General features: G+C 39.3%; 1 protein-coding gene across 24 annotated transcripts in view; it reads left to right on the top strand.

The window, feature by feature from the left end:
- The window catches only part of DLG2 (discs large MAGUK scaffold protein 2), a 1,060,606-nt gene that overhangs the window by 831,723 nt on the left and 215,045 nt on the right, over positions 1-13,838 (top strand). For all 24 annotated transcript variants that reach the window (XM_063325909.1, XM_063325871.1, XM_063325941.1 and 21 more), the window contains one exon: positions 4,245-4,347. In XM_063325909.1, coding sequence (XP_063181979.1) covers positions 4,245-4,347 — 103 coding nt within the window. The remainder of the gene's footprint in view (positions 1-4,244; positions 4,348-13,838) is intronic.

Genomic DNA, 13,838 nt, shown 5'->3' with positions numbered 1-13,838 from the left:
GCCAGCCTATCTAATAGAAAAAAAAAAAACAAAACAAAACAAAAAACCCCCACCTTTGATATGTATTAAACTTTCCTGAACGCGCTTGCAACTTTTTCTGGTATTTTTGTTACTTTTACTGATTATTCTTAACATGAACAACATTAAATGAGTTGAAAGCAGTAACTGACATCAAATTTAACAATTTGCCATTTAAGCACGTCAGGGGAAAATATCACCGTACACAATTGTTATAATTAAGACATTGTTTTGAGGAAGAGGCAAGACAAAGTATTATTTGGTTTACCCCTTCAGAAACTCTTGTTCATTTTGTCCCAAGGGTAAAAATTTGCTTAAAATGTGTAAATTAATGGTGTCTTTCATTGAGATTGAATGTTGCTACATGAATATGCTGTTTTTCAACTGGAAGGTTTGGGACTTGATTATGTTTGCTTTTAAATATTGGGAAATAATACCCAGAAATCAAGTTAGCATCTATTCTTCTTGTTCTTTAGAACATCAAACTAGGTTATAAGTCCTTTCTAAATTTAAAACCTATTATTCTGCAGTGAGATCATGACGGCTGTTGGTGAGCGAAATAGCGTGCAGACAGACTTCTACCTACCTATTTGGCAATGACAGTTTGATTTTATTCTGCAGCTGTTCATCTTCAAGAGGCAGACCACTGTTTTGGCAACCTAGTGTAGTCAGGTCGTTTACCTGTTCAGCATTACTTAATCTGCTTTGCCTAGTTTGTTTATCATCTTGATAAAAATTGCAGAAGATAGAACTGATGAGTTATTTTCTCTCTGACATTTCTATTTTGATTTGAGCCACTCAGACTTTCGATTTCAAACTTTGGCTGATTTTTTGGGAAACCTTCCACCACCATGTACCAGGAACAGGAAGATGGGACAACTGAGAACTCTTCTATTGGGCAAATTATGAAGTTTATTATCTTACATTTGCCCTATGCTCAGATTTCCTTTTCTGAGGAAACAAGCATTAGAACATTACTTGTGAATCATCATATTAGAATCATAGAATCACAGAATCGCCTAGGTTGGGAGGGACCTTTCAGATCATCTAGTCCAACCATCAACCTAACTCTGACAAAAGCCATCACTGAACCATATCTCAAAGCACTATGTCTACCCCTCTTTTAAATCCCTCCAGGGATGGTGCCTCAACCACTTCCCTGGGCAGCCTGTTCCAATGCTTAATAATCTTTTCAGTGTAAAAATTCACTTCCCTTTATACAATCTAGATAGAAATTGTAAAAAGGACATTAATTTTGTGCGCTTCAGATGACAGAGATTTTGTAGAAGGTATCAGAGTGTATCTATCAGCATAGAATGCTTTGAAATATGTGAGCCAAAGACACTAATACATGGAGGTACCAGAACACTGAATTATTCTCACAGCTTAGCCTCAGATTGCCTGTATGACTGTAACAACATGGGGATCCACCCGTACGTATTCTCATAAAGCATTATATTCTGGCACAGACACTTGCTCTGAATGTTTCTTTAGGTATGGTAGCCTTCCTACACTTCTCTACAAGGTCTCTACCCTGTAGAAGCTACTTTAGTGCTCCTTAAAAGGCTTTGCCCCTGTATATACGCTCCTAGTCATGCTCCCTCCTGTCTGCTGGGATTCCTCTCTTCGCAAAGGAGTCACATAACGCAGTGGTGGGTTGGTACTATGCTGCCTCTTATGTCCTTCATATGCTGCCCCAAAGGCTCTAAGATCCATGCACGGATCAAGCAGACGTTACCAACGTGGTAATATTATTCATCCTCTCCATTGCAAAATAAATATATGGACAAATTAACTTAAAAAAAAAAAACAACGGTTATTTTTCTGTAAGGTAACTTACAATTAATATCCTCTTTCACGTCGTTAATGTGCTTGTATAATAGATGTGCAGGGGGATATGAGTAAGGTAATATTTCTATAGGTTATATTTTTCTGGTATGCTAGTTCCACTTTTACTTGTTTGCTTCCTCAATCTAAAGATAAGCCAGTGTGTAATTACATTTGTGTAACATGGAAAGGTCACAACAAATCATGCTTCTTCAAAATTCTGGATCTTCTATAGTTTTGAGTGATATTAAAGTAATACAGACAGTTGAAATTCAGACTGTTTTCTTTTTTAGAAATGGAGAGAGCTGATTTTTGTGAATTTTGTGAATAAGATGGGAGAAATCTTTAATGATCATCACATTGAATACCTTAAAAGGTACCAATAAAATTTTTTGAGGGAAGAAAGGATGAGTTGCTTAGGAAAAAAATGTGAGCTTTCATTCCCTGTTATAAAGAAAATAATAATAATTGAGGAAAGATGGTTATTTAGACAGGTTGAACTGGCAAAACTTTGATTCTTATGGAATGATATTTTCAGAAATCTGAAACTTCAGCTAGACAATTATGTTTCTGTGTGCAGTCAACAGTTCTACAGCTTTACGCAGTCTTCTGGATCAGAAACTGTGGGATCTCCTGGGTTTTATGTTATTGCTGTCAGAAATCAGTTTTCTAAGAGTAATACTCTAAATGCTGTTCACATACTAGTAAAGACTAGGTTTTTCTCCTGCAAATAATAATCAAACATGTTCCAAAACATCCCGTTCTCTAAGATTTGGTGAAAGACAAGTTAAGATGGGCCCGTTTCTAAACTTAATTGATCCAAATATATGTATTCATAGCAGATTCAATAGGTATTACTTGTAAAGTTCTATAAAATCAAATTTATTTTTGCAAGCCTTAAAAAGTTGTTAAAATTTAAATAAAATAAAATCTGTATTTTTAATATGAATATGTGCTTACCCATCTTGTGATAGTACCTGATAGAGATGAACATAAAAGAGTTGATATAGCAGAGAATTTAGAGCTTGTGTTTTGTCCTGTTTGCCTGTGACATCAAAGCCATTGTTCCCTCTCCTCCCCCTGCCCCGTATTTTCTTTCTTTTAATTTTTCTTTCCTCAAGCAATCAGAAATGGATTTCTGTCCTGCTGAGCTTGTTTACATGTCAAAAGTTTCATGTTCTTCACTGAAACATTATGAAGTGGAAACCTGTAGAAGTGAGGAGGAAAGTTAAATAAATAAATAAATAAATTAATTAATTAATTAATAAAAGAAATCTCCCCTACTTTAGTATGGCCAGACACTGACACTCCCACTGAAAATACTGGACATAATAATTCTATATACGAATTCTGTCTCTTCCTTGGGATGGTGCTGACAAAACATTCAACATCACAACTACAAATCAAGAGAGTTCTGAAACTGCCTATGAATTTTAGGGGTGGGTTCCCTACTTTGTTTTGCTTTTTCCCATTTCCACTGCTTATACAGCATGAAAGATGATCATTAAGCCAGAGGAACCCCACGGAGGGACCTATCAGTGTCAAAAAGCCAGAGGTGGCAAAGCTGTACCTCGTAATAACTCCATTACTGTCACATGCAAGAATGGGGATATTTCTAGGCAAAAAGAATGGGGATATTTCTAGGCACAAAAAGAAAATGATAGATGGGATTTTTCCTCTGGAAGTTCTCCAAACAGAAAGTTTTGTTAGAGATGCTCTCTATATTTCCAGATGCCCCTGATGCTACAGGTTGGGCTTGCAGAGTCTGGCTGAAGGAGCAGTTTCCTTGCCTGCAGTATCCTGCAGTGACCTTCCAGTACCACAGAAAATTTGTCTTTTAAACAAAAATTTATATATAAATGAAATTGATTGATGAAGAGATTACCAAAAAACCAAACTCAGTAGAGCAGGAAACCCCCAAAAAGCAATGGTCAGAGAATATGCATGGGTAAGCGTCAGAGAAATCTCTTCACTGAAAGGGTTGTCAACATTGGACCAGGCTGCCCAGAGAAGTGGTGGGGTCGCCATCCCTGGAGGTATTTAAAGGACGGGTAGATGTGGTGCTGAGGGACATGGTTTAGTGGTGGTTTTGGCAGTGTTGGGTTGATGGTTGGATTTGATGATCCTAAAGGTCCCTTCCAACCTAGACAATTCTATGATTCTGTGATTCTATAAACTATGGTGTGCAGTACTAGTGGAGATTCTCATGGCCAGTCTTAGGTAACATCCTCTCAGCCGTTTTAATTTTTTTTACTTTCGCTTTGCATCTGGGCAATCTGACCTTTACATCCACCAGGTATTTAAAAAAAAAAACGAACAAAAAACAAAACAACAAACCACTTCTGTGTTTCTGTATAATGTTAAACTACTCAGATCCGTTGTTTGCGTTCCTTCTGCAGGTGAACGGTATTGATCTTCGAGGTGCTACCCACGAGCAGGCTGCAGCTGCGCTAAAAGGAGCAGGGCAGACGGTAACAATCATAGCACAATACCAGCCGGAGGGTAAGCAAAATAATAACTTAAAGACATATGGTAAAAGATAAGTGCTTTAAAAACAGCCGTTTAACAGGATGAGGCTGCTGTAGCTAGTGCTTTTCCCAGCTATCATCAGAAGTCATCTGGAATGAAAATTCAAATGGCAATTCTATCCCAAGGAAGTGCTTTTTTGTCAAGACTCAAGTGTATTTTTGTCACAGACTTTGCTTGTAGAAATATTTAATGCAACTATAAGAACTATCTTTAAATGTGCATATAATAAGACAGTAATCAACACTTAGTTAATCATTTTATTTTCATTATTGCTTATTTTATGTTCTTTTCTGTTCTCCTTCTGGAGACAGATAGTGCAAATTACAAGTTAAGAATGAAGAGAAAATGCCAGGAAGATCTGAAGTTGCTTCAGACAGTCAGCTTGGAATTAAACCACGATAAATGCTTCCTGCCAAATGCATAGAGCCTCCCGTTATGACTTTTGGATGATGGTGTCCTTGAACCTCCAAGGCAATTAGCCCCACCTAAAAAGTACTTAGTAGAGAAAATGACAGCTTTCTGAATAAAACCATCAACAGGAAATTCAGCAAAATATTAAGACATTTATGGTGGGATGTATCTCATCTAGTTTTTGGTGTCTAATTTTTAGCTTTCCAGGGTTTAAGTTAGTTTCAGTGGGAAGAAGGAGGCGTTGATTGATTTTCTAAGACCAGAGTTAAGTGGCAGAACTCCTTATTGTCCGTGAGCTGTGATCCAAATGACTACCCGAGGTTCTCAAGGAATTAATGAAAAGAATATCACTTTCTGATAGGAACTAAAGATGGTTTTCCATCTTTCCAGGAGAATTCAGCAACGACAGGTGCCTGTGAAGACTCGCTGGCACCGTTTCATCAGTTTTCAGTAAACAGTTCTAGCTCAATTCACAAGTCTTGTGATGACCTGTCAATGCAAGCTGTTGGTTCTGCCTGATTGTGCCCAGCTTAGGACACATGTAGGTCTCAGGTGAAACAGTACACCTCTAATAACAGGTTTTTTCAGGGACACTGGGGAGAGAAATTAGTGCTGCCAGAGTTTATCCAGCATGATACCTTCTATTGTTTCTCTGGATCCTGATGTTAGCACGCAAAGAGAAAAACAGCGGGTATTTTAGTCAAAGTTACGATTGTGCTTCAGATCTGGTATCGTGCATCCATTTACTGGTTTATCTGCACTTGAGACACCCAGCAGAATAAATTAGGCTGCACTAAGAAATGGGCAGATGAGAGCAGGTGAAATTACACATGTCTATCTTTAGTTAAATAAATGGAACATATTAATATAAAAATACATAAGTAATAATCAGAGTTATTTCAAAGAAAACATATTGGAAAGCAATTCCATTACAGATAGCCATCCACACTGGATTCCGAATAAAACCATGTCCCCATTACTCCCGGCAGTCTTGTTTGCTGTCTGGTGATTTTAGACTGCAATTATCACCATGGTGTCTGAGTACTTGTAGCAATCACTGGCATTTCAGAGTTGTTCTGTGCCATTTTTAATATATGGAAAAATACATCACTTGACAGATTTTTCCTATTATATTTGAACTTTTAGTTGACATGCTTTTCCCCTATATCTTACCAGCTCTGAAATATGTCAGATTCAGTTTTGGTGAACATGCAATTCAAATTATGCTGATAAAACCGATCAAGTATTATATTGCATATTTATGCCATTTTTCCTATAATGCTGCTCCATTCACCAAAAAACCTTTTGAGGGCAGACTAGTCCCGACTGCGCGACTTGTTGTCAGTGAAGCACAGCCAGTTTTCTGTTTCACCCAAATCATTCCAAACACACTGAAGAAAGTGGAGCTGGTGAAGAACAGGGCCCAAAAGTTAGCCTTTTTATAGGAAATTATTGATTTTTTTTAAGGTAGTGAGAACATTTGGTAGTTGTCCAGCATGTGCTGTGTTACTGCTGAAATATTTTATTTTAATCTGAGATGCTGGTTAATGCAAACTGTGTAAATACAGATGTGAAATTAAGTATTTTTTTCTTAAAAAATCCCTAATGGCAAAGAAAGATGAAATAGTTTTAAAACAGTTGTTTAAATAACCTTCAGAGAGAATTATTTAAGGATTTACAGGTCACACAGAAAGATAAACACACTCTATATCAGCATAAATATTTATTTTATTCTAAAGATCCTGCACAACCCTTATTGTCCCTTCTACGCAATTTATACATAACCTCTTTATTTACCGTATCTTATCTCGATGCATATGTTGGAACATCGTGGTAAAATGCAGCCTTAAAATTGTGCAGCTGTGCTTCCTTCGGGGGCTTCTCACCTTGAAATGCTCCAAAACTAGTGAGGTACATAAGCAAAGTAGGCTCGTAGCTTGATTTTTCCATTTTCATACTGGAAGCTCTGAGCTGTTACTACAACTTCATCTGTTTTGGATAGATCCAAGAGTAGCCACTGCAAATATTACCCAATACCTTTTTTTTATCTTGGTAGCTTTCTAAGCCTTTAGATGTTGTTGCAAACAAAAACATCCAATGAAACCTTTAGTTATTGATATTTCAAGTATTAGCGATGATGATCTATACTATAGCAATGATGATGAATACTATAAGCCAGGTGATGATTAGCAATTAAAATTAGTAGAAAAAGCTTATCTTCCAATAATTTAATTTTTATGCAATAGAGAAAAGCTTACAGGTCACTTATTTGGCAATGTCTCCAAAAAAAAATATATATACTGTGCTGTGGGAAGAAAATGAGGTGAATACTACAGAAACAGCTTTCAAAGTTTAAATTTCCCTTTCCTTGTTTCAATCAGTCAAAAGTTCACCTAAGCCTCGTATGAACTCTCCTTACATTTATGCGTATAGACTTGGCAGCACATCTCTTGAGAGTGGCAAATCCTGCAAAAAAATCTAGTGCTTGCCATCAACTTGAATATCTTTTTCTCTTGATATTATGGCACTTTGTTTTCTCATCCTGTCTGGAATAAACACATGCGGAGACTAACTCGGATACAATAGACTAGCATCACAACATCTTTTTGAATGCTGTCAGACTTGTGGTTGGTGATGGTGCTTATCTGAACCACGCTACTTGTCCTCAGATGAAAATGGTCTTGGAAATAGGATCAAATTCCATAAAAGGGCTCACAGATACTGTGAGCAAAGGGAGAACGGGAGATACAAGCAGTGATTTCATGAGGAGCTGAATAGAAATACAAGGGATAGTAGGAAGAATGGAGAACAACTCTTCAGTCCCTGCTTTCCTCATGTACACGCACCATCTTATTTTCCCCTCAACTCTCTGAGAAATAGAAGAGAAAAAAAGAGGTATGAAAGTCCAAAGAGGAATGTAAATTCTGCGAACAAAAATATTGAAAGATGATCAGGAGCAAGAGGAAAACAAATCACAGAGATTAAAAAAGCAGAGCTCATCAGCGGCCGTAATGCTGGGCTTTTTGAGCCATTCCTTACTTTTATTTTAAAAACTGAAAATAACCTGCGTACTGTATCTTATGTACACATGTATTGTGTAAATGGAGGTCAAGTAGTGTTAAGCATCATGGTCTCTAACAGTCCTTGTGGGTGCAGTTCATAGGGAGGTTTATGCACGTATTCAAATACAGCAGCCATCCTGCAGGCTAGAAAGATGACTCTGTATTCACGTGCTGCTGCTCACATCTTCTGCACATGGTTGAAATTAAATTAAAGAGAATTTAAGGACAAAGAGCTACTTAGAACAAAATTAGAAGAGGAACCAATCACTTATATTTAGCTTTACTCTCTGATTTTCAATATTCTTGGAAGCATTTTAACTCTCCTCTCAGCTTAGCAACTCTCAGATCTCTTTTAAAACATTGTACAAATGAGGAGCTACTGAGTAGGCCCTTCTGTTCTGCAAAATAAAAACCTGAGCCTGGAAAATAATCTTAACGTGGAACAGTGTGTCCTTGTTAAACAATTAATTTGAAATTAAAATGGCAATATATACCATATAGGGAAACACATTTTACACTTCCAGGGTTTTATGCAGGACATATTTTGATTTTAATGGCAACAGTTGCAACTTACAGCCCAGTAAGGAAGGAGTTAAGAAAAAAAACATTTCGTCAGTGAAACTGAGATATATTTTCAAAGGAGGATGAACTTTGGTTGAAATAGTGACAATTTTTCCTGAAAGACGCAGCTTGGGAGCGGGGGTAGAACAGAGGACTGGACTCCTAATGAAGCTGCTAAAAAGCTTTATTGCACATTTTCGTCTCAAAGGCTCCTGTTTGTTCCCCCTGCGGCAGCGTGAAAGGGTAGAATTTAACCCTAAGATTTTTGCAAAATAGCCGGTGTCAGTGGTCTGCGAGCTGCGCTGTGCTGCATTGCAGTGTCTCTGCAGCTATTCCCTCCCAACGCTCCCTGGAAAACTGTTAAACCACTCCGAAGTTTCACGGGCTTTCAACCTTTCGAGCGAGCCAATTAACTTGCTTTCTTAACAGCTTGCATATAGGGAAAGCATTCAGTGATTACGGTTTGATTAGACCGGCCGACAACAAAGCGGTCAAAAAGTTGTTACAGCCGGAGGATTTCTGCTTTATCACCTTTTGAATTAGCCGGTGGCTGCGTGCTCGGTGACTCGGGGCTCTGCGCCTGCTGAGCCGCCGGGAGCTGAGCCTTAGATAGAGAAAGAGCTGCAGACGCAGAGACGCTGCGATGGGCAGTGCCTTTCTTTGCAGTGCCTTTTTCTTCGCAGTGTCTTTCTTTGCAGACAGCAGCGAAGGAAACTATTGGAGGGCTGCACCCACAGCTATAAGCATCTCAGGGCAGCGACGGTACTAAATTCATCTTTTAGTTCTTTTGTTCCTGAATCGGGGAGGCTCACATAGTGCGTTGTTAAAAACCCAACCTTCATAACCAGCATCAGCTTTTATGAAAGCATGCTGCGTGTCTTACACATGCCTCTGACCTACTGATGCCTTTTTTAAAAAATCAGAGCGAAAATCCAGATATCACTTTTACAGGTCTCTCCCTGAACAGTCATGGATACTTTTTGGCTCTTTCCCCAATTTCATTCCTTGTTCTTGCCTCAAAATGCAAACAATTTTCTCCTGTTTTGGTACAACAGTCATGTATTTTGGATTCAGCTGTTTAACCTTTCCAGATGCTGCAGGAATGAGGAAGATACGAAATAGACGGAAAGAATAATTAATTGTATTTATTCGTCTTTGTCTAGGTCACTTCTATACTTTGAAATGTGAATACTCATGTTAAAGGCCCCTTTTCCCAGCTGTTGAAAATCAATGTAGCTTAATTACTCGGATAAAGTTACATTACAGCAGTTGGCTTTCATCTGGAAGCCACCGTATCCAATTGCCAAAGAATGCAAGATGTTAAGGTTATATTTCAGGCATGTGTATTAAAGACTATAACCTAATCTTGGAATGGCCAAGCTGGGTCTGACCAAAGGCCCATTTGCTGTGGATCCTATTTCCAAAAGTGGCCAACAGCTTCCGGAAAGACAAAAGAACGGGGCAAGCACAAAGTGATCCTTGCACCGAATGCTGTCCTACTGACCAGAGCGGGATGGAAAATCCTCTCCTTGTCCTCAGCTGGAAAATATCACCAGATTAATTAAAGCAAAAAACAGTTTAGAGGTGTTTCATAGATTGTCCTGCTGAAGTTCATCGAGAAATTCGGTGCATTTTTTTAAATTGGGACAATTTACAAGGAAGGAACAATACAAATGAGAAAGCTGGATATTATGGTAGTACACACGTATTTTTTTTCTTGTCCTAGAGCCTATATTTTTTACTTAACATCCTCAGAGAATATGCTGATGGCACTACAGAGTTTTTATTTCAGATCCTAATTTATTGATAATAGTTGATAAGTTCTCCTATGTAGGAGACAAGGACTGCAGTCTCATTCAGGTAGCAATATCAAAGGCTGGTTGGGGTTTTTTTCTTCTTTTTTTACCCCTTTTTTTACAGTGGCATCTCCAACTCTACTGTTTCCTTATTTACTGATACATTTTATTTTTTTTACCAAGTTGCAGAAGAGCAGTCTGTTTTCTCAAGCTGATTAAATGTCAGGCCTGTGCCTCCCTTGCCTGTCCATGAAGTGCCCACTGAAGAGAGGTTAGCCAGCTTGCAGATGATGCTGTCAAAACTAGTTCGCCGTCTTCTAATAATTTCAACACGTTTTGCTTCAACAGCCGTGCAGAAGTTCGCTAAGCAACAAATTGCTTCTTTGTTGCAGAGGTTTCTGTAAAAATTAAGATGTTTACCAGTATTATGTGGCTGCAATACGCAGCTTCATGAAATGTACCAAATCATACCAAAGGATATTTGTGTGCTCAGAACTAAAACTCTGGCACTTAAAGTCATCCTTGGGTGCTGCAGGTTACATCAGCAGTTAATGTACGTGGTTAGATGTTGAGATTGGTATTCGAAAAAGGAAAAAATTCTTCACAGAAAGAGTGGTTAGACTCTGGAATAGGCTGCCCAGGGAGGTGGTGGAGTCACTGTCCCTGAATGTGTTTAAGAGTCGTTTAGATGTGGAGTTAGGGGTTATGGTGTAAGGGAGAACTTTGTAGAGTGGAGTTGATGGTTGGACTCGGTGATCCCAAGGGTCTTTTCCAACCTAAATGATTCTATGACTCTATTCTCTCTAGTAAATATGACTCTGGTACCTTTAGGACAAATGCAGCAGTTGCCAAGGCAGTACCCCTTTTGTCTGGCCATGTAAGACCCTTATCTTGGGTATAGTTTTTGTGCCTCCTGTTGATGCATACTATTTAGAATATACTGCTTTTATTTTTACACTGTTGGAGTAAGGTCTTCAACTCAGCCCTCAGCACAGGAAGGACATGGACCTGTTGGAGCGGGGCCAGAGGAGGCCATGAAGATGCTCAGAGGGCTGGAGCCCCTCTGCTGTGAGGACAGGCTGAGAGAGTTGGGGTTGTTCAGCCTGGAGAAGAGAAGGCTCCGGGGAGACCTTAGAGCCCCTTCCAGTACCTAAAGGGCCTACAGGAAAGCTGGGGAGGGGCTGTTTGCAAGGGCATGGAGCGATAAGATGAGGGGCAATGGTTTAAACTAGAGCAGAGCAGGTTTAGATCAGACATGAGGAAGAAGCTCTTTACACTGAGGGTGGTGAGACACTGGCCCAGGTTGCCCACAGAGGTGGTGGAGGCCCCATCCCTGGAGACATTCAAGACCAGGCTGGATGAGGCTCTGAGCAACCTGGTCTAGTTAAAGATGTCCCTGCTGACTGCAGGTGGGTTGGACTAGATGGCCTTTAGAGGTCCCTTCCAACCCAACACATTCTATGTTTCTATGATTCTATGAACTTTGTAATTTCATTGCAAGTTTCACACTATCTTTACCTCAACTAAAAAAAAAAAAAAAACCAAAACCACACAAACCATCTTTAAAATGGAAAGGACAGTTTAAAAATCTCCTGATCTACTTTCAAATTATTTTCTATTATCACAGCATTTTCTTTCTGTTTGCCTGAGCTGTCCTCACCACAGCTTCCACTCTACTTAGGGACTCCAGTCCGTATGTGACTCTGCCTGTGTTCATGGGCATTGCCCCAGCACGGACAGGTATTTCTGATGGTCTGCAGATGCCACAGCTGAAGAAGCACCAGGGATTACAAATGTTATTTTAAAGACAAGTCTTTTTAGGATGCTCCTAAAACACAAAATGTTATAGATTTAATTCATCTGTTAAATGTAAAGATCACATTCCCAATAGAGTTACACAGTGTAACTCATGCAACATTGAATATTTCATAAAAAGCAGAATTCTAATTTTTTTTCTTTGTCTAAAATAGCCAGCACTCACTATGCATGAAACAAGTTATGGCTTTGATATATTTTCTTAACGTTTTTGTGCAGATTCGTTTGTGTTTCATGTAGCCATCCCAGTCTGCTAGATTGTATTTGCTTACAGACCCTGAACTTTCTCAATTCCCATTTTGATAAATGTTTCAGTTTAAGTACTTATTTTGTAATTCAGTCATCTGTAGCTCTTGTTTCTATCAATAGCTTTCAATTTCCTTACATAGTATATTCTGCCATAAAGTTGTCAATGTCAACGGTAGGAAATTGTGCAGGGAAAACATGATTTCCTTTTAAAACCTGTCTTTCCTTGTTTCCATTTTAAATGTGACAACATTAAGTTATGTGGGGTTTTTCTTCTGTAGATCTTTCTTTGATCTTCACTTACAGTGCAGGTCCTGTTTTGTTTTATGTTGTTCGTATACAGCCTTCTCAAGAAGGCCAACAGCATCCTGGCCTGCGTCAGGAACAGTGTGGCCAGCAGGACTAGGCCAGTGATCGCCCCCAAGTACTTGGCACTGGTGAGGCCCCATCTCAAGTGCTGTGTCCAGTTTTGGGTCCCTCAACACAAAAAAGACATTGAGATGCTGGTCCAGAGAAGGGCACCGGAGCTGGTGAGGGGTCTGGAGCACAAGTCTGGTGAGGAGCGGCTGAGGGAGCTGGGGGTGTTCAGCCTGGAGAAGAGGAGGCTGAGGGGAGACCTTCTTGCTCTCTGCAACTACCCGAAAGGAGGGGGCAGCCAGGGGGATGTCGGTCTCTTCTCCGAAGTAACAGGCGATGGGACAAGAGGAAATGACCTCAAGTTACGCCAGGGGAAGCTTAGTTTAGATATTAGGAAAACTTTCTCCCCTGAAAATTTTATCAAGTGTTGGAACAGGCTGCCCAGGGAACTGCTTGGCTCACCATCCCTGGAGGTGTTTAACAGACGGGTAGACATAGTGCTAGAGATAAGGTTCAGTGATGGTTCTTGTCAGAGTTAGGCTGATGGTTGGACTCGATGATCTGAAAGGTCCCTCCCAACCTAGGCAATTCTACGATTCTGTGATTCTATTTATATATATGCAGAAAAAAAAGTGTATCTGTTAAATCCTCATGCTGGAGATAATTAATTGCTTTTCTTTGGCAATTTATTAATTAAAGTTTAGTAATTTCCTCTATTTACTGTTTTGTTAAGATAATCGTTAATAAGTCTCATTGGGAATACAAGTAAAGAGTTGACTTTCTGCAACAGCTGTTATGTTTGCAGCTGCTAGTTTAACTGTTTACTATGGGCTACAAATTCTTCCCACTTTTCCTCCCCATTTTAGAGTTCACTAAGCTGAAAGCCATTTCACCTGTGATTTTGCCCTTACAGGACAGCTTTTTCAGAAAACAAGACCTTCTAGCAACGGAAAAGAGATGTATGGATTTGCGTACTGGACTTTTAGTAGTTTTACTGGACTTTTAGTAGTTTCTCGGCAGTAAAAGGAATAACAATTTTTCAACTACAGTAATACTACAGGAATAGTTTCTCTTTTTAATTAATACCCTGGGTTTATGTCTCTGGCAATAGAGGACCATTCACAGCCGCGTGTTTGAGTCTCACGGTAGGGGAAGGAACGGGGACCTGCAGTTGGGAGTGTGCTGCTGAGATAGCAGAGGGGAGCCCAGGGACAAT

This window comes from Chroicocephalus ridibundus, chromosome 1 (genome assembly GCF_963924245.1).
Source record: "Chroicocephalus ridibundus chromosome 1, bChrRid1.1, whole genome shotgun sequence".
NCBI lineage: Eukaryota > Metazoa > Chordata > Aves > Charadriiformes > Laridae > Chroicocephalus > Chroicocephalus ridibundus.
The sequence above is the reverse complement of the archived record's forward strand: the minus strand, read 5'-3'. Positions and strand labels throughout refer to the sequence as shown.